Genomic DNA, 20,800 nt, shown 5'->3' on the forward strand with positions numbered 1-20,800 from the left:
GAACCATGAAAACTTCTTTTGTGTCTCGTTATATTCCACCAAATATCCAATTTCCATTTATAATTCTGTCCCGGTTATATTTTTGTTTACCGATTTTGGTTTCATCGATTTATACAACTTTGCCTACTCCTCCAACCTTTTTTGAATTAGTGCACAAATATCAAAACAAATTTCCCGAAAATAATTGTTCCAATCTACCACAGTACTAGACGATAAATTTAGCTCACTATACAACCGAGGTGGCTTTATTACATACCATATTATGGAGAAACGTAAAATAACAGGTAATTCTAACCTAGTGGTAGCTAACGATGTATTGGGATATTGCAAAATGGCTACATTACTGTTTACTTTCATATTTCTTATGTTTGTTAAGTACATGAAAGCATTTTCTACAACTGAAAATGTGTCTACCTTCATTCAGCTTTATTTCATTATTACACGATGGACATTGTCTGTTTCAGCAAAATGCCATCATTGTAAAAAATTGTCTCACATTATCAACCGACTTCAATAAATGAAATAAAAGAATTCAATAAGTGTAATAAATGTAAATTCGCAATTTTTACATATACAATTTAGGTCCAGCAGATTTTTTTTTCATCCATTGTAGTTCACTCTATTTACTAACTGAACCCTGTAAATTCTATCAAGAAAACTCAAAAAACTTAGATGCTGTGTGAGAATAGCAGACAATGTAATGTAATGAATACGTTATAAATAATAAAAGTAGTGTAGTGAATAAGAAAGATTATCCGGAGGTGAGAATCTGCATTATCAATTGTATCAATATTCAAATATCTACTTTTTCAACACTTCATTTCCATCATAAAATACATTTCAAAAGTTTTAACAACGATTTTTTATGTTTTTTTTTGTGATTTCGGTTGAGGCACCTCAACTAAATAATTACCAAAAATATTTATTCATTTCTATAAATAATTGAAAAAGGATGGCAAAGTATTGCATGACTTTCCCAGCTACACCGGTCAAATCATATAATACCTTACACAAATTATACATGCAAAACCTTTCCAACTTTGACAGAAAGTCTTTGCAATTCGGTCTTATTATTAAAAGTCTTATATGTATTTTCATAATAAATCATTAAATACAGTGTGGCACAAGGAAACAGGAAATTTTGAAGTAACTCTTACAAAAGTAAAAAAAATGAATTTACAAGTTTTGTTGTTGAAAACAAAAGAAAATTACATGCCATTAAGTGGCCGAATACAAAAATTTCAATTTCTAAAATCATTGTCCGTAAGGTGATAGCCATTTGAATGTATGCATTCCTGGAAGCGAATGCTGAGATTTTGCATGGTACTTTGAAACACTTATATGGGAATTCATGAGACTGTGTAATCTGATGGTTTCATTCAGTTCCTGTATACATTTTGTAAGGGTGAAACTTAAATCGCTGTGGAGTATTTAGCAGATGGCTGTTCGGTTTAGATTCAATGCTGCTGCGTGTTTCCTTGCCGAACGTCATGGGCTCCTTCCAATTGAGGCCTGAACTGCTTCAATGCTTTCTGGGATTTGTTGAGTTTGTTGACCTCCTTGTGGTTCTTTTTTAGGCTCTTTTTTGGATTATTATACACGCCGTGTAGGTAACAGATTTGCCAAAGTAGTTTTTTCAAAAATGCCTCTGAAGAAAATCGAAATTGATTTTTCTGCCATATCCCCCATCCCCTGAACGAATTTTGGAAAAATTAAAAATGATCAGTGCCCCTGTTAGGATTTATTAGTTCATCCTGAGATGAAGACCAAAAGCGGTGCAACACACCTTCATATGTATGCATATATATATACATACATATTTATTTATAAATGGTCTAGATGGACCCAAAAATGTAAAGATTCACATAAAACCCTATACTCCATTTTTAACCACAACTACCACACTTTTCCTTTAATATAACTATTCTAGTATATTCAACAGGAAAGTAAAAATTGTATGTTAGTTAATAATAATAATAATAATAATGATTAACTGCAGTACTTTTATTATTGTCTACTATTAAACTTGTATTTTTCACACTTTATATATTTATAATTTTTGTTTTGTTTAATAATTAAAAAATATATTTCTCTGAGGTGTATGAAAATGAAATTATTCTAAAAAATGTCATCTTATTGGCTATATGATATAATTGCCTTCAGTAATTTTTCATCTCGATGTCATTCACTTTCACAGACTCTTATCCAACTACAAACTAGTTTTTTAGATCCTTGTCAGATTACTTTGTACCAGATTACCAGCTGTTAATCCCATCCATGAGCTTCTGTTTGGTTTTAACCTTTATAATTGTAATAACTTGATGTCAGTTCTGACTTCTGCAAGGGTGGTTGAAATTCTCCCACTTGCTCACTTGAACTGTTAAGTAGAGATTTTGTGTGACCTTGGCAGAGGGGATGTGCATTGCCATGCAGAAAAACATTTTTTTACGTATATAACTGCTTTTTTGCTCTGAAATTTCTTCACTTGTCACTTAATGTATAACATTATTACATAAATCTTTAATGGTTTTTAGTGTAACTTTTTTTTTAATCTTGTAAAAAGTAGATCAGTACCACTTATAAATGGCAGAAGTGACAATGAAAGGTTTTATGTTTCTTCTAAAGCTGCTTCACCAGAATGGGACTGAATTTATGGTAAATGAGTGTAAAACAAGTTTATTTTGCTTATTGGGTCAGTGTTGTTTTATTTTAGCCACCAGTTTATTTTTAAAAACCTGTTGAAAATTAATTCTGGAAAAGAACTGGTGAAGTTCTGTGACAACAAAAAGTAAATTACACGCCATTAAGTGTCCCAACATAAAAAATTTCAATCTGTAAAAGCAATGTCCATTAAGATGATGGCCATTTGAATGCATGCATTTCTGGAAGCGAATGCTGAGATTTAGCATGACACTTTGAAACACTTACTTAAAGCAAATTGTTAAAGTATTATTGATCTAAATTGGATGTAAGATATATCATACACCAAATTAGTTGTATGTTAGGTTAGAAATATCAGCTGGATGTACAATTATTTGAATAATTTAATGGAAACACAATTGTTGACTTAGTTCCAAAAATATTCTTACAGATTGCAGAAGTAAGAGCCTACTTAAAATATAATTTTTGTCATGTGATTGGAGGTAGGTGGATACCACAGTTTGCAGGCTATTAGAACGAGGCTGAAATTGCTTATCTATTCTCATTTCATTTAACGCACTGGAACTTACTTTACTTCCTTAGATCAGTATTTATTTGTTATATTATCATTATTTATTTACCAGATGAGATAAAAAAATATTCATAACAAGAATGTTTTAATTCTGTGAGCTATGTATTTCGAATGAGTTCGTCTTTTCCCTCATGATTGCAGCACTGTTTATAATGTACATTAATATTTTTAGCCATATTAAACGTGTAGTTCAAATTTGGCAGCTGAGTAATTCAAAATGTATTTTGTTGTGAGTGGTGATTTATTATGTTTTAAAATACTGGAACAAAGGATTTGCATTAAAAGTGGAATGAAGTGGGGTAGAGATGTTTGAGAAGGCTTTTGGTATGGATATCATGTTGACATCGCAGGTTTATGAACCGTACAAATGGTTTCAAGAAGACTGAGAAGATGACAAAAAGGTTTCTCGCATTGTTGGGATCCCTCACCAGGTAGTTGATAGAGATAGCTGGACATTCATGGTTGGTCCTAGAGGCATTAAACAAGGCTGTGACCCATTGTTGTTTTCCAAGACCATGAAAAGAGGCAAAACTGGCATTAATACCTAAGAAAGGGGCGATGTCCACAAACACTGAGTTTAGACTTATATGTCTAATAAACAGTATTGGAAGTTATACGAAAATATGTTGGCTGAATGTCTACAGGAAGAGGTGGAAGCAAATGGCGCAGTTTCTCACCTAAACAATTTGGTTTTATTTACAGGAGATTGACTATTGACACAGTTTAACATGGGCCACTACATCCATGAGGATTGCATACATTATGCGGCTCTACGTCGCAAATTTAAGCTACCCAATAACAGTTGTCTGGGAAATGACAACCAAGTGTTAGATCAAGTATTGTTATTCCTATAGAGTATAAATATGATTCAGGAAATATAATGTCTGCCTAGCTCTAGTACTTGCAATCTTTATTCATGAGTGAATGTTTTTATTATTATTATTATTTTATTTTAATTATAAACTTACATAGTTTGTTATCTGTGAAGGGGCCCTTTACACACTTACACTCCTTGTTAAATTTTTTTTTCTCCTTTTTATACTTATTTTTAAATAAATTTATTTTACTGTTAAGATTCTGACTGTGGTATTAGTTGTAAGAAGCTTTTTGTGATTTTAGTTTTAAGTTTTTAGTGATATCTGTGATATTAGCTTTAAGTTTTAATTGTTTTTTCTCTTTTTTTTTAATATTTTAATTTTAATCTAGTTTTAGTTTTTAGCGTTTTATTTTATTTTATATATTCTGTTGTACGTGATATTAGTTTTAAGTTTTTAATGATAGTTTTTTAGTCATATTTTATATAATTTTAAATGTTTTTCTTTTATAGATTAATTTTAATCTAGTTTTAGTTTGATCTGGGCGATGATAACGCAAAAGTGTTTTTCGCCTTCCAAAAATAAAAAACCTGGGCCAAGGACAGGGCAGCAGACACATGGCGGACAAGGAGAATACTGATGGTGATTTTATTAGACATTAAAAACGCATTCAGTAGTGCTCCTTGGTCCGCGATCTTTGATGCTGTCAAAGGTAAGAATCATAGTTGATATTTAACAGCTACGTTGAGTAACTATTTACGTGATAGGACGGTATGAACCACAATGGATGAAGGGGACATGGAGTTTTCCATGTCCCCACAGGGCTCAGTGCTGGGCCCCATTCTTTGGAGCATAGTTTTTAACCTATTACTAGCCTTAGAACTGCCTGGAGATGCCACTGTCATAGCATATGTGGACGATTTGGCCCTGCTTATGGTGTGGCAATGGTAGGACGTCAAAAGACCAGATCAATTAGTGTTGCAGTTGATGGCCATACTGTAACAAAGTCTTGACAATATAAAATAGTTAGGAGTATGGTCTGCAGCAAGATCCGTCCTGCTGTATGCCTTCCCAGTTTGGGTAGATGCATTTAAAGTCAAGAGAAATACATGAAAGATGACATCTTTGATGAGGAGGATGGCAATAAAAATAGCCGCAGCATACAGAACAATTTCAAATGCTGTCGAAGTGATCGCCGGGACTGCACATACACTTACAAGCTACATAGTTACAAAGGGTATACCAGGGATACATTTGGAGGAAGCCGAAGCTCAATTACTCACCGAATGGCAAGTGGAATTGGATAAGTCCAATCAGGGTATATGGACTAAGTTGTTAATATCCAGTATAGAACCTTGGTTTAAAAGACAGCATGGGGAAGTGAGGTATTACATCATGCAGTTCCTGTTGAGGCACTGGGAGTTCTGTGCCTATTTCTACTGGTTTCAGACTCCCCGCGCTGTACATATTATGCAGAGGAGGATACTCCATTACATAAATTCTTCAACTGCATAAGATGGGTGCAGACTAGGGAAAGTACTGGACTAGGCTGGCTAAATACAGATAACATCATGAACCACGTGCTCTCCAGTGATATGACATGGAAGAATGTGGAAGACCTGATTACCAAGATCTGAAAGACCAAGCACACACTTTTCTGATACCACAGCCTCTGTTCCTCAGACATGGTACCCTGCAACATTTTCTTGTTCCCACCGATTAAGAGAACATTTAAAGGACAGCAATTTGTGACTATGTAAGAAATAAAGAAAAGATCCCTCAATGAATTTATGGTTATTCAAAAAAATGCTTTCTACAAATGTTTTGGGCATTGTACAAAATGCTAGCATAGGTATGTCGCGCTTTTCTGGAGATTACTTTGAAGGGGACAATATTAATATAGAAGAAGAATAAATAGATTCTTTTTGATAAAAATTAGAATTTTTGTTGTTTTTTTATCACACTTTGTATAACATTAATATGTATAATTTCTGTTTCATAATGAAAACTTTACTCTTTTTTTGTTGCATTGAATTTAGGTTAACTTCCAGTGCATGTTGTTTTTTTTACATAAAAATATGTTTGAGTAGGGTTGAATTACCAGCTATTCTAAAACTTTCTCCTTGAGAAATCAGAGGTTTTACTTGATCCTCTTATTAAAACTGTTAGAAAATATGTTTTTTAATGAATGATCATTTGCTTATGCTATATATTTTTCAAAGTAACCCGCAGAATATAGTTAATAGTATAATATATATACTAGACTACTATAATTTGTAGTACTTTTTTGTTATTAGGATAAAATTTCATAGTATTATAAAATTTGTTTCGAAGTTATTTTCTGACTGGGATCTGAATTGTATTCTGTAGTATCATAAGTTACTATTATTTTTTCTTTTCTTTTTTATAGTTAAAAAATTCATTATGGTTGATTTTGGAAGTAAAATTTAATTTAAAAATTATTATCTCTTGCACTCAATATGCCATAGTAACTCATGTTTTGGGTTGAATAAGTTGTAGTAGATAAAAAATACACTTAATTGATTTATATTAGACTATTAATGATTTTCTTTGAAATTCCATTATTTCAGAAGAAAAGAATAGCTATCTAGAGTAAAGGATGAAGAAGATCTACTCAGTTTAATAAAAATTGCCAAAAATAACACTATACTGATGACACATCCTCTATGTACCTCAGACATGGTACTCTGCAACTTTGTTTACACAGGTCTGCACCTGTGGTGGTGTATTGGGAGTAATTTTTTTAAGTGTTTATACTTCCATGGTAGTTAATTTTTTCAGTTTTAATTAATTAATTTTAGTTTTCCACAAATATCCTTTTCACTCCACATTAGTTTTCTGAGAATTGACACAAATGGTCCCAAGTTCATAAAGGAATTAAAACAAATCCTTTTAATATAAAAGGATTGAAGTATATGTAAAAACTATGTATACATTTCATTATTTAACAGCCTTTTATGTCAAATATTACACCCGATTTTTTAATGGGATTTTTATCAACAAATATAAATCACAACATACAGCAAAAGGGAATAAGATCTACATGTATAACACCAACATAAAGTAATAAAATATTTGGTAATGTGCATATATTAAGTAAGTATACACCTAGGCTTTATTCCCTACTCCCAACAGGAAAAAAATCTACAGCTAAGTGTGATTAAAACTAAATAAAAATACCAGAGCAAAAATCTTTGCAATTATATTTCAAGAAATTGTGTGTGTCTTATAATTAATTATCTTAAATGAATTCTTAGAAATTTGGATTGAAAACAATTGACTTTTTTTCAGTTATGGGTAAATCAGAAGGGCATGGTGAAAATTGGCATGGACATGTAACTGCATTAACTGTGTCACCATATTACAGGCGTTTGGGTTTGGCTGCTAATCTTATGACAATACTTGAACTTGTTTCAGAGAAGTAATAAAGGTTTCTTTATATTATATATATATATATATATGTGTGTGTGTGTGTTAATTGCATTTTTTACTTTCTCTTAAAACCAAAAAAATCTGTACTATCTAAAGGTTTGTTTGAAGGTAATATTTTTTTAAAATGCAGTTAATATAATTTGTTCTTTTTTATTTCTGTATTTAGAATGAAATAGAAGTATTGTTGTTTATGACATACATAGCAGAAAAAATTTCTTGATTTTTATAAATAATTTTTTATTATAAAAGGAAATAACTATTCTTATGTTATTTGACTCTGGAATTTGAAAAACATTTTTTTATTCAATCATAGTAATAACATATTGGGTCTGCACCCCATTGTGGGAGTAATTTTTTAGTGTCAATGCTTTTATGGTAGTTAATTTTAGTCTTCCACAAATATCCATTCCACTCTACATTAGTTTTCTCAGAATAGGCACAAATTGTCTCAATTTCATAAATAAAATAAAATAAAAATCTACTTATTTAAAAATTTTATTTATCTTCAAGGAATGATACTTAAAAGATTTTTTTTCTTAAAGATTGGATTTCTTTTATTTTTTGCTACCAGTACTGATTTCTCTAGGTGCCAGAACGGTTATATTAGGAGATCAATTTTCCAAAAATGTAGGCATAATTTGTAACATGCGCAACCTAAATTATAATTTCCTTATTCTAAAATTCTATAATCTAATCCTAAATTATGTCCTGAAATAACAAAATTACAGGCTGGATTCAATTGGATAACACTCTTTTGACATGAATAATTCTTTGTCACTAAAAACATCACATTCTGAGCCCTCCATACATTCAAGAATTTTATTGTCATTTAACACCTATTAATTCAATATAATTAATATTAGTTAATATAAGGTACATGAAATATGGGACCAACACTTTATTTGTAAAACTTATACAAATGCTAAGTGAGGTTAACATATATTTACTTTTTTTTTCTAAATCCTGTCAGAATTGCTTCTACAAAATAAAAAAATAAAAATTTATTTATTTTTTCAGGAAAAGATGCTACTTTGTTGATTTATTTGTTAGAGTAAGCAACAAAAATGCAATATCGATGTATAAAGCTCTTGGATATGTTGTGTATAGAACAGTTTTAGAATATTATTCTGGTGATCCAGATGAAGATGCTTATGGTAAGTTAAATGACCAGTTTTATCATTTTTAAGCTCTTGCTACTTTTATATAAAAATGATCATCAGGTCTGTGTAGAATTTTTTTTTACTAAAGAATTATCAGCAGTGTGTTAATCTTACTGATTTCCATTCATCTTCTTCCCTGTCTGAAAAACGTTTATTTTTTTAAGTATTATAAACAATAAAAGTATAATTGCTTTTTAAATTTATTAAACTGGCATCTGTGGTTTAATGTGTTTCATAGTTTGTCATTCTTATTGATTGCCAGTGTATAATAAGAAAAAAAATCTTGTACTATGATTATATACTCAAAGAGAATTTGATGTCCTTTGAAAACTTGGGTTTAACTTGTTCAAACTTTTTTTTTGCTGTCATTCATATGATTATGCAATATGTTGAGTTGTTGATGTTTCCAATTCATTGATTGAATATACTGATGTTTTTAGATGGTCAGGTTATATTGGGGAAATCAGAGAAAACTTGCAGGATATTGTGTTTAATCTAAGTTATTGGAAGTCTATGAATAATAATTTGAGTGTTTACTAGATATGGTTTTAATTTTTTTTCTGAGTTTCAAGAGTATAAAATTACAGAATTTTTCTCAAAAAAACAATACTTTGAGGTTTTGTTTAAAGTAAGAGATCTGCAAACGAAAATATTTATAAATAATTTTGTTTTAGAACAAGTTCTGGATTTCAGTTATTTAGGTTGCCATTAAGTGTTTAAATTAAATATCATTCAGTACAGATAACACAAGTTTCACAAGTTGTTGAGATATAGGCAGAAAACTTTAATTGGGAAATTCAACGAAGATGTTATTTTCTAGTTTTACTGAACATGATAATATCACTGTTGTTTGCTTGATAAACTTGGGCTTTGAATCTTAATTCACATTTGTTAATGATGATATTATCACAGTAATGATAATTGTATGATGATACCATTATACTCGCATATTATTTTATTACTTCTGTTTAATTTCTTGTTCTCCTATCTGTTGCAGTATATTAAAGGGAAACCTATTGTTATAAATAAATAAAAAATGATCTCTTCCATTATATTTAATTAGAAATTCACCTTAGTTGCAGTTTTGTTGGTTATTAGTAATACGCATTCTTCTGTTGTGTTAAAATAATGGAGTGAATAGAGGGTTTACTTCTATCAAGATCTCATATAGGTGATGCTGTTAATATAATTTACTTGTGTGTGCTTATGTTCACGCATGTGTGTAACATTTGTAGCAGTTTCTGACCAAGAGACTTCTGTTATAGCACTTAGGAACAATTACGTCAAAGCAGCACTTAGGGACAAAATTAAATGTGATCATATTAAGTGTATGAGTACAATCCTAGTATGATTAAGCATGATTAAGCTATTTTTACTAGCAAATTGTGTCTGATTTTAAGTACCCTACAATTGCTGTGGCTATGTCTTTTAACTAACTCATTAAATTAGGTAATGATTTACATTATTCTTAGAGGATTAATTGTAAAAAAATTGTTGATTCTATTTAAAAAATGAATGAATTTTTATTTTAGTTATTATTAAACTATATTTCTGTACATTTATTGTACTCTTTTTTTTGTAGATATGAGAAAAGCATTAACAAGAGATGTTGAAAAAAAATCTATAGTACCGTTAGATCATCCTGTTAGACCAGATGAGGTTGACTGATTTCTAATGTGTGAAGGACTCTTGTATTATTACGATTATTCAAATTTTACTAATGAGCATAATCATTTTTAAACTTTATTTTGTTTCATTCTTTATTTAAAATATTTTAGTTGAAAAAGTACATTTAAATGCTAATAGTATTATTTAATAAAATTATAATTAAAATTTTCTGATTTTCAATTTAATCTTTTATTAATTAAATTATATAACATACGTACAGTTTACAGTGTATGTGCTCATACAATATAATTTTTTGTTATTAAGTGTATCTTATTTTTATGCTTTACCTTCTTCCCTCTTCAAAATGCTTCTCCTCTGACATTTTAGACTCAAGTGTAATTATGGAGAGCATTTAAAAAAGAATTTCACAAAACAGTTTTGAGATGTGTTGTAATGAAACCAGTGAGATGAAAAATAAAACATGTAAATTGTCATTTGCATACTTAACCACACAGGGAGATCTCTCATTTTAGCATTTTTTGAATACTGAAAGGGTTAAGTTTTACATTCTTTGACTGTTTATGGCTTGATTTATTTTGTTTGGCTGTGCTTGATTAGTATAAGAATGCCATCATTTAGTATTAATCACAATTTTTTTTAAGTCAAGTCAGGTAAAACCTCAAAGAAATGAATTTATGCATCTAACCGATCTAATTGCTTACATTCACTGTAAGCAATTTTTACAAGGGTTGTCCCAAAAATAATGCATAATTCAGTAGGATTAAAGGAAATTTTATTTTTATTTAAATCTAAATCTAAATCCTAATCCTATTTAGATTTCTGTCAGAAGTTGATATTTGTTGAGGTAGCTGATAATTATTTCAAACTGCTAAAATGAATTCTTTGGAGTGGTTATTTCAGCTTTGGGAAGAAATAAGAAGTTCAGTGGACTCAAATAAGGCTGTATGGTGGGTGGTGAAGTGTTTCCCAAGCAAAATCAGCAGAAATATCTATGACAGAAGTTGCAATATGTGGGGATGCATTGTCATGCAAAGTTGATATTCCATTGTCGATTTTTCTGAATGCAGATTTTGAAATTTTGGTTAAAAAAATCACCTTCCATTCTCAATGAAGGTTTTGCAGTGAATAGCAGTCATGCCAATGCCTTTTTCCACTCTGTCTGTAGCAGTAACACCCTCTTTTTTTTAATTGAAAATCATAATTTGCTTTTGACTGCAACAAAATTTTGTTGGTCTCTGAGAGTGTTGACTATTACAGACACTACTTCGTGACTTTAGTTAAATCATTCATGTTCAAAATCATGTATCCACGTTCATCAATAACAATTTTCAGTTCAAAAACTAATCACTTTCCCTTTCATAACATGTTAGCAGTTCTTATGCAATTTCAAGATATGTCACTTTTTGCTGCTCATTCAGTTGGTGTAGTACTCGCTACGTTGTAACCGTATTTTTTTGTGCAAAGTTGAAGTATTTTTTGTACTTTGAAGTTTGTAAATAAACTTTTTTATATTAAGAAATATTGATTTGATGTCCAAAACAAATTCATTGGTATTTATCATAAGGCTAATGTATTCTAGTGAAAAAATTGATTCATGTGACATCTAAATGGCAGCATCAATTTAAATGCAACTAATGTTCAGCTTAACTTGTCTTTACCTCATGTTAATCCATTAACTTAACCTAATGCTTGAATTAAAATAATTTGATATAAAATTAATTTGTAATCTACTTAAATTGCAGTTATCGGATTTGATAGTATTAAAATAAATTGTAAAATGTTACAAAATTAAAATAACCATGACTTTCTAAATAAAAATTTGGAAAGTCCTGGATTCAAATCCTGGTTAGGCATGGCATATTTTCTTAGGCTGCAAAAATCTCATCCATACACAAACTTCAAGTTTAAAAAGTTTATAGATGTAATTTTTCAGGTGTGGTTGGGTAATAAATGAAAATTAATCCAAATGCCTGTAATCTAGACCACTTTATTTTTTTAGATTATCATTTAGAAGATTGGGATAGTGTAACGTAATGTTAAGATTAAATTCTGTTTGTTAAGAACCAAGAAACAATTTTAATATTTCACGTATAAAACTTTTTGCAAAAATATTCTTAATTCCCATGAAAAGCATTGTAACAGAATTGTTCAGTGATGTACGAGGTTTGTTAACAGAATTGCACAGTGATATACGAGGTTTGTTAAGCCAAACTTTTTAAATTTTGCGCCAATGTTTGTAGATTGTGTGCTCTGGCCACTATGTGTACCTAGCAGCATATCTTTGTAACACATTGCGGGTAAAGGCAACACATTAACTGTCAAATAACTAAAGTACTTGACAATCATGTACATGGTAGCTGGAGCATGCAATATGCAGACTTTGGTGCGCAATTTAATAATTTAGGTCTTTTTTTGAACAAGTGTTGTATATATACAGTTACTCTTAAACTTTAACTATTTTATGAAAACGTTTAAGTTTCATTGCTTTTGCCATCAAAGCTGTATAAAACTTTTAAAATTACTAATGTTTTTCTATTACTACAGGACCCAGCTTCGGGATAGTAGTGGTATGTTAATTGTAGTTGAATTACCAAATTTAAATGTTTATGCATTGTATCGAACAAGTTTATTCTTATTCTTCTTAAGATCACTGAAATAAAGTGTTTGTTCAGTTATATTAAATGTAATTGCACTAATAGCATTAATGTGTAATTTTACACATTATTAAGTATTTTAATGTTATCAAAATAAAATCTGAAGTCAATTTAACATTTCTTTTACTGATTGGTTGTTTATTTAACAGCACAATAGTAGTAGTAGTTAATAAAGCTAATAGTAGTTATTTAACATCATAATAGTAGTTTTTAAATAAAGTGCTAATGAAGTCTAGCCTTCAAAAGAAAAAATGCAAGTAGAATAAATAAATTTTAAGTACTTAACACCAGAATTCTGTAAATATATGTTAAAAAAATAGATAAAAATTTTACTTAATGTAAAAGCTTATTTGTGTAATGTAATTTTATCATTTGCATTTGTGAATGGTTATATATTAATAAATCTTGTAAAATGACGTTAGTGGTTTAAGAAGTTTTTAGTGACAGTTTACACATTTAACATAAAAACAAGAGTATGGCTAAAAGCACTTCTTATTTGGTAATTAGGTTATTTATTGTTATTAAACTATGTATAATTAATTTTTTCATATGATTTTCATCCACCTGTTTATAATAAACAAATAACTGAAACATAAATTTTGGTGTTTAAGTTGGTAAAAAATTTTTAAAATGAGATTTTTTTTTACTTCTTTAAAAGAAGAAAAAACCCAGATGTTTTATCATTTTATGTAAAATTAACCAACTTTGTTTATGTTCTGTTGTAGTTAGTTGTAAGCATTGGATGATTTAATGCGTTATATTTTCTTGAAATATTCTTTGTTTAGTGATTTGATGCTAAAGTTTTATTGCATAATTTATGTGTATTTAATTTATTTAATAATTAATTTAATTTAATTTATTTATTTTAATTTATATTTATATTTGCATTGCAACAAATATTTATTGGAAATGTCAAGAAAGCTTTTTGTATTTAAATAGGTTAGATATAATATAAAATTAGGTTTGTGTAGTATATAAAACCTATATTTTTATTAATTATTTTGTTTGCTTACTATCCCATTTTGATAAACTCTGCACTCTAATTTGAACAGCACCTTATTTTTGATTGTTTGGTCAGTGTTAAAGAATAAGATCTATTCCTTTACCATCTTACACAGCTCCAATTATTATTAAAAATTCTTATAAAAGCAGATGAATATGTTTGTTTTTTTATAGAATTTTGATCAATCTCTTGTCTGTTATTTTATTTTATTTTATTCCTTTGTGTTCTATTCAATTCCCTTAGTCTTACATCTCATTCATCTTAATAATATCTTAACATATTTGCTTTAAATATTAATTTTCTTTGAATCTTTGACTCCTAATAAAAATTTAACTGCTAAAGTTTCATTAAAGCAAAATCTTGAAGATGTGGTATGGTTTAATTTTTCATTTGGATTTTCTTATACATAGTAAAATTGAGTATATAAAACTATAACATGGTTAGTGGTGAAATTTAATTTTTTTTTTAAATTTTGAAATAATTACAAAAAATAGATTAATTACTGAAATTATACTAAAATAACATATTCAAAATGTACTTTTAAATTTATTTCTGTGTTTACTTCTTTTTACTTTTTCCTTATTATGTAATGAGTTGAAATATTCATGCTGAGAGTAAGTACTTTGAGAAGATAAGTGTAGTTAACATTTCTTTTATTTGGAAGCTTTGTTTATTAGTATTAAACTTTGATGTGATCAAAACATTTTCATAATTTGTAATTTCCATATTGATGCCTCATTTCATTCTATTGCTTGAATTTAAATTTGGCATATGAAATTTATGTTCTTTTGATATCCCTGTTCATCACTATTTAGATTACAGGGATACTCCCATACGCCTTCAAAAGGTCGCATAAAACAAGTCACAACAGTTAAATCTGGTACTCAAATTTAATCCAAAAGGTTATTACCGGAATTGTTGGGTATATCATATAATACCAACAGATATAACAGCAGCCCAATTTGTAATCTTATTTGATTTATACTTTTTCTTTTGTGTTACATAAGGGTTTAAAACATTATAGGTAGAAAGAATTGTGTTGAATTATTATCTGCAAAAGGTAGGTAGACTGTCTAAAATCAAAGTAAAAATGTCACTCATAATCTGTTCACTGACTTGAATTGACTTGAGAATTCACTGACTTGAGAATGAAATTGTGTTCATTTATTAGAATCATCTTCAAGAAGGCTGCAGATAATATTCGTAGACTAGAAGCTGTATTGTATTCAACATTTCTGCTTTGGACAGCAAACATTCATCTTGCAATTGCTGTTACTGATGGAGTATAAATAGCTGAACGTGTTAAACATCTAAATGTATTCTTAGCTGAATAGATTAAAAATCTAGTTTATGAGATTCTTAGAAGTTATAGTCTGAACATAACAGTTGACTTTTTGCTTTATAGAATAGTCTTTTGAAACCCACCGGGTTGGTCTAGTGGTGAACACATCTTCCCAAATCAGCTGATTTGGAAGTCGATAGTTCTAGCATCCAAGTCGTAGTAAAGTCAGTTATTTTTACATGGATTTGAATACTAGATCGTGGATACTGGTGTTCTTTGGTGGTTGGGTTTCAATTAACCACACATCTCAGAAATGGTTGAACTCAGAAATGGTTGTACAATACTACACTTCATTTACACTCATACATATCATCCTCATTCATCCTCTATTTATCGGAATGGTAATTACCGGAGGCTAAACAGGAAAAAGAAAAAAAAAAGAATAATCTTTTGAAGATAATTTTATTTAAGTTAGCAGAATTATTTGTTACAACTAATTATTTCATTTTTAAAAAAATATGGAACAATTTTTAAACAATGTGTTGGATGTCCATAATTTCAGTTATAGATATCAATAAAAAAGATTATGATTTTATGTCGTTAAAATATTTGAAGACCAGTTATATTTTGAAAGTTTGCCATTTTGTTGGCAAGTGATAAAAAATAGACTGTAATTTTATGATATGAGTTGTTTTTTGCATGGTTGTGAATTTCACCAAATTGGTTGGTAAATTAATTGCCCAGAAAAACTTTAAAAAAATTTAAAAGTAAATTAATTACTAATAAATTTTTTCATACACTTTGTTCTTAGTAGGTCATAATGCTAAATGCTGTATACTTCTGAAACTTGAAGTACTGTATGAATTGATGTATTTTTTTAATACTGCATGAAAGACACTTTTAAACATATGAAAATGTGTAAGAAAACCCCAAAATTATTATTATTATGACAAAAATATATGTAAGAAGGCTGCTGTAGATTTTTTTGAGGGGGGAGACCCTAATACTCAGCTATGAACACCTCTAGTGCAATGTAGTGTTTATTTAACAACAAAAAGTACATAGCAAAAAGGGGTGGTAGCAAAAGATAGATCAAACCAACCGTATATAAATTATGAATGTTGTTAATACAATGACAGTTTAAATTCCTGTTTTTTTATTCATTAAGAATTGATACAAAATACAGAAATGTGCATAGTAATAAAGTATGGAATTTTTCATCAGTTAAATATAGAAGATTTTAATTTAGCAAATGAAAAATAATTTATTTTTTTGGTATGATATCACTGTTTTTTTTTATCCTGTGCCTTGATTGTCTTGGGCCATTTCAACCTTGTTATGTTTAGTAGTCCAATATACTTCACCCTTACTGTTTGCTGTGGTTCTAATGTCCCATAATTCAGGGTAGGTTGATAGATGCAGGGCTGTCATAGACCCTTGTCGACACAGTGGACATATTGCCAATTCAGTGATTCCAATGCAGTGGAGGTGGCTCTGGATATAGTCATGTCTTCATTTCATTTGTACAAATGGCTTCATCCCTTGGAAGATCTACTGGAACTCACCCGTTTTCATCAAGTAATGATGCCCATTACTTCTCCTGAGATCACTATGTGGGATGTACTATATGCCACTTATTAAAGGGAGATATGAAAAATATTAAATGGCCACATCTTTGGTTAGGGATTTGGAAGTGCAATGCTTTTCAATCTTGTTTAAAATGATTTCTCACAACTCTACCTTTTCTGTTCAGAATTTTTGAGTTGCTCCCCATGGGGTTCTTGAGGTGTAGTTGTCTCATCCAAAAAATTGATCATTTTGAGGGAGGAGCATTTGCTGAATTTTATTTTTCTATATTAGACTGTTAAAAAAGTTATTTAAAGGTTTTCATACTTTATTGGCACTGTATGTATCTGCATGTTTTAAGGCACCCTGAATATTAGTAGCTAAAAGTTAAAAATTGTTTTATATATTATAACAGGAGTGTAAAATGTAAAATTATAAAAATCTGTATCTATTAAAAAATAATATGAATTAATATTCATATTTTTATAAAGAAAAAGTATATATATATATATATATATATATATATATATATATATATATATATATATATATATATGTGTGTGTGTGTGTGTGTGTAATTATGTGATGTGTAATTTTTAAACAAATTTTATAACTGATTTTGAGGGAAACTGTCGAAAGTGCTATTAAATGAAAAAAACAATAAGCATAAGGTAAGAGGCATTGTTGAATTCTGTACTATTGGTGGTAATACTTTTGTCTAAGAAAAACAACAAAATATAATGTAATAGTTAATATATAATTATAATATTATATATATATATATATATATATATATATATATATAGAGAGAGAGAGAGAGAGAAACAACAAATAGTTATGTAAACATTTAATAAATTTCAAAGAGTTAACTTTCACAGTTATCCTGCATTGTCAGTTGATTAATATTATTATATGAAAAATGATGAAATAGATAAATAAAAATTTTAAGAGAAGAAACATAAAATCAGCTGGAATTATGTGAATTATGTTATGTAATTATGTGCTGTAAATGTTGTTGCCAACTGCTATAATTTACTGTGCCTAAGTAAATAATTTTTTTCAAAAATTATTTGTTGATTGATCATTTTATATTTTTTGTTTGAATTTATAAATGTAGTATTTTTCTAGAACGTTCATCTTTTTATTGTTGTTGCAAATCTAACATTTCTAAATTATCTTTGTAATCTGTAATAATATTTATGTTGTAGCAAATGATCAGCCATCTTAGGAATGGTCAACCTGAGACTATACAAGACTACACTTTATTTAGATTCATACATATTCTCCTCTGAAGTACCTTATGGTGGTTCCAGAGGCTAAACAGAAAAAGTGATGGTCAGCCGTATTAGATAAACCTTTTTTCTTGTTTTTATAGTAATTATAATATTCTGTGAATCTTTTTTTGAAAGATCTGTTAGTTTTACCAATATATATGTTATTACATTCATTAAATTTAATTTTGTATATTCTACTTAAATTTTCCACATTATTTTTATTATTTCATAAATATTTTTAGATGTGGTTATTAGGTTTGTAGGCTTTTTTATATTTATTTTTATCATAAACATCAGTCATTTTTTCTGTTATTTTATTTGTATGTGTATTGTAAAAAAAAATTGTTAGTAGGTTCTTTATTATCTTGTAAAGTAAAATTATTTTAATATTTAGTTATTTGTTTTTTATATATTTTTTCAATAAATCAATTATAAAAAACCATTACATATTGCTATTTGTTTTTTTGTATTTATTTCCTTTTTGAGTTTCTTTGTTTTTTGTATATTGCAATGATCAAAAAATTAAGTTTTTATGTGTCAGTTTTCTGTGACCATGGATGATTAGAGTTTTTGTGTGTTGTGGAGTTTTCATTGTGGGTTTTCTATAAATAGTTGTTTCTGGAATGTTGTTTTGTTTATTTCAATTTCAATATCTAAATAGTGTATTTTTCTGTTCTCTTCCATTTCATATGTGAATTTTAAGTTATCATTATAATTATTGGATTTATTCAAAATGGTTATATGTTCATTAATAATAATTATATTAATATGTACTAGTATGTTGTCTACATATCTTATCCATAATAGTATTTGATGTGTGTTCATTATGAATTATCATGCTTTCAGAATGTACAAAAATCTCAGCCATAATTGTAGAAATAGGTGATCCCTTAGGTAAATATTTTGTCTGTGAATAACATTTGTTTTCATATTCAAAATAATTTTGGTTATAATTTCTTATAGTTGTGATCAATACACTTGTAAATTTTATTCTTTATTATCTCTATTATTTTACAATTGGCATGGTAGGGTACATGCTGGTTATATCATAACTTAAAATTTTAGTGTAGTAATTAGTTTTAATATCATTTCATTTATTTATGATGTCGTAACAATTTTTAACCCCATATTTGTATACAAAGTTCATTTTTATGAAAGTTAACTCGTGGAAGTTTATTAAATATTTGTATAGCTGTATGTGGTGTTTTTCCGTACTATATCATATTAAGATCATATAAATTTATTTATTTTCTTGGTTAAATCATCAGTAAGTTAAAAAATAGTATTTTTTTTATATTTTTCTTTTTTTTCTTAATTTAAAATATTATATGCAATAAAATAATAATTGGTTTTTTGTTTGTTGATAATAACATTAGAGAGACATTAAAAGAAGATAATGTGTGTTTGAGAGAGTGAGAAAGAAAGAGATTGCAACAGAAAAAAATTAGTGTTGTAAATGTACTCAGTTGACAAATCATCAAGAAGTTGATTCTGCGTTTTCATTGATTTAATATGTTTAGTAAAATTATGAAGGGAAGATGGTATTACATATTGTTGGGTTTTATTACAGGTATGTCTAAAAATTATAACCTTACTTAATATTATCCATAAATGTTTATAATTAAAGTAAAAAAAAAAAATACAATTGTAAGGGACTGGTCCCTTTCCTAGACTTACTTACCTAGACTGATCAAGGGAAACTGTAGTAAAACCTTAAATGAAGCAGCATTTCAAAATAATATTTAATTATGATAAAAAATAGAAATAACTCATATTAATATCTTTTTTTTTTTTTTAACCTCTGGGTCTGCAGTTAAGCAATTTTTTCGCAGAGTATGAGATGAATGCTTTGTAGCATGTGTGAAAAATGCCATGTCTGACCGGGATTCGAACCCAAGACCTCTGGGTGAAAGGCTAAGACGCTACCACTTGTGCCACGGAGTGAATAATATTACTATACTGATAACAAAGTTTTCTACCAATAAAAATTTCTATACTATAAATTTCTATATCATATATATATATATATATATATATATATATATATATATGCATTAAATAATATAATAGCACTAGTATTTGAAACTTAAATATTTTGTATTTAACTTTGTAATTAAACTAAAGCATTTTAGCAGAAAAAGTGGTTGACAGTCGCTTTATTGTATTAAATTTAGTGTTTTACTTTGGAAGTTATCAGCTAGAGATAATTGGCGTAAAAGAGTTTTTTGTCAATGTTTGCATTTTGGATTGCACTATGTTAACATATTGACTCCTTATGCCGTGTGGTGATGCTCCAATTTAAGTCTTATATTACTACTGTATAACAGTGCATTACATTTTGCTTGATTATGTATGTTATGTGGGATGTGTAGTAGGTTTAAATTAGCACATACTCTTGGCATTTTTTTGGCATTGTTTTGGGTAAGAAGATAGCTGAAATTCAAAAGCTTATAAAACTCCGGAAATCAATTATTCTTTTAAGTTTAAATTTATTTTTTATTCCTTTTCATTTTTTTTTTTGGGTGCTCTTTGTACCCCCTCCTATTTATAGGTAAGTATGCAAAATTTATTTTTACTTCTTTTAATGATAATTTCTTATGTAATTTATTTTTTCTGAAAGGATGGCTTTTCATATTTGTTACAGTTTTCAGAATTTTCTTGTTGTTCCCCTAAAAACTTGCATTAGTTACTTACATTGTAGTACAGATACAAAGCTACACAGAGATTTGAAT

General features: G+C 28.6%; 2 protein-coding genes across 4 annotated transcripts in view; both read left to right on the forward strand.

Annotated features, from left to right (window-relative positions):
- LOC142331071 (N-alpha-acetyltransferase 20-like) overlaps positions 1 to 10,591 on the forward strand; it is a 26,265-nt gene extending 15,674 nt beyond the window's left edge. For 2 of the 3 annotated variants that reach the window (XM_075376724.1, XM_075376723.1), the window contains exons 4-6: positions 7,360 to 7,489; positions 8,518 to 8,654; positions 10,243 to 10,591. In XM_075376724.1, coding sequence (XP_075232839.1) covers positions 7,360 to 7,489; positions 8,518 to 8,654; positions 10,243 to 10,328 — 353 coding nt within the window. In that variant the 3' untranslated portion in view covers positions 10,329 to 10,591. Of the gene's footprint in view, positions 1 to 4,599; positions 4,760 to 7,359; positions 7,490 to 8,517; positions 8,655 to 10,242 lie in introns of those variants that run through there. The other variant, XM_075376725.1, reaches the window with a different exon arrangement.
- Positions 10,592 to 10,725: 134 nt separating this feature from the next.
- Positions 10,726 to 20,800, forward strand: part of LOC142331068 (beta-galactosidase-1-like protein 2) — a 46,689-nt gene continuing 36,614 nt past the window's right edge. The window contains exons 1-2 of the mRNA XM_075376721.1: positions 10,726 to 13,442; positions 19,445 to 19,638. Coding sequence (XP_075232836.1) covers positions 19,581 to 19,638 — 58 coding nt within the window. The 5' untranslated portion in view covers positions 10,726 to 13,442; positions 19,445 to 19,580. The remainder of the gene's footprint in view (positions 13,443 to 19,444; positions 19,639 to 20,800) is intronic.

Source organism: Lycorma delicatula, chromosome 10, assembly GCF_047948215.1.
Source record: "Lycorma delicatula isolate Av1 chromosome 10, ASM4794821v1, whole genome shotgun sequence".
Lineage (NCBI taxonomy): Eukaryota > Metazoa > Arthropoda > Insecta > Hemiptera > Fulgoridae > Lycorma > Lycorma delicatula.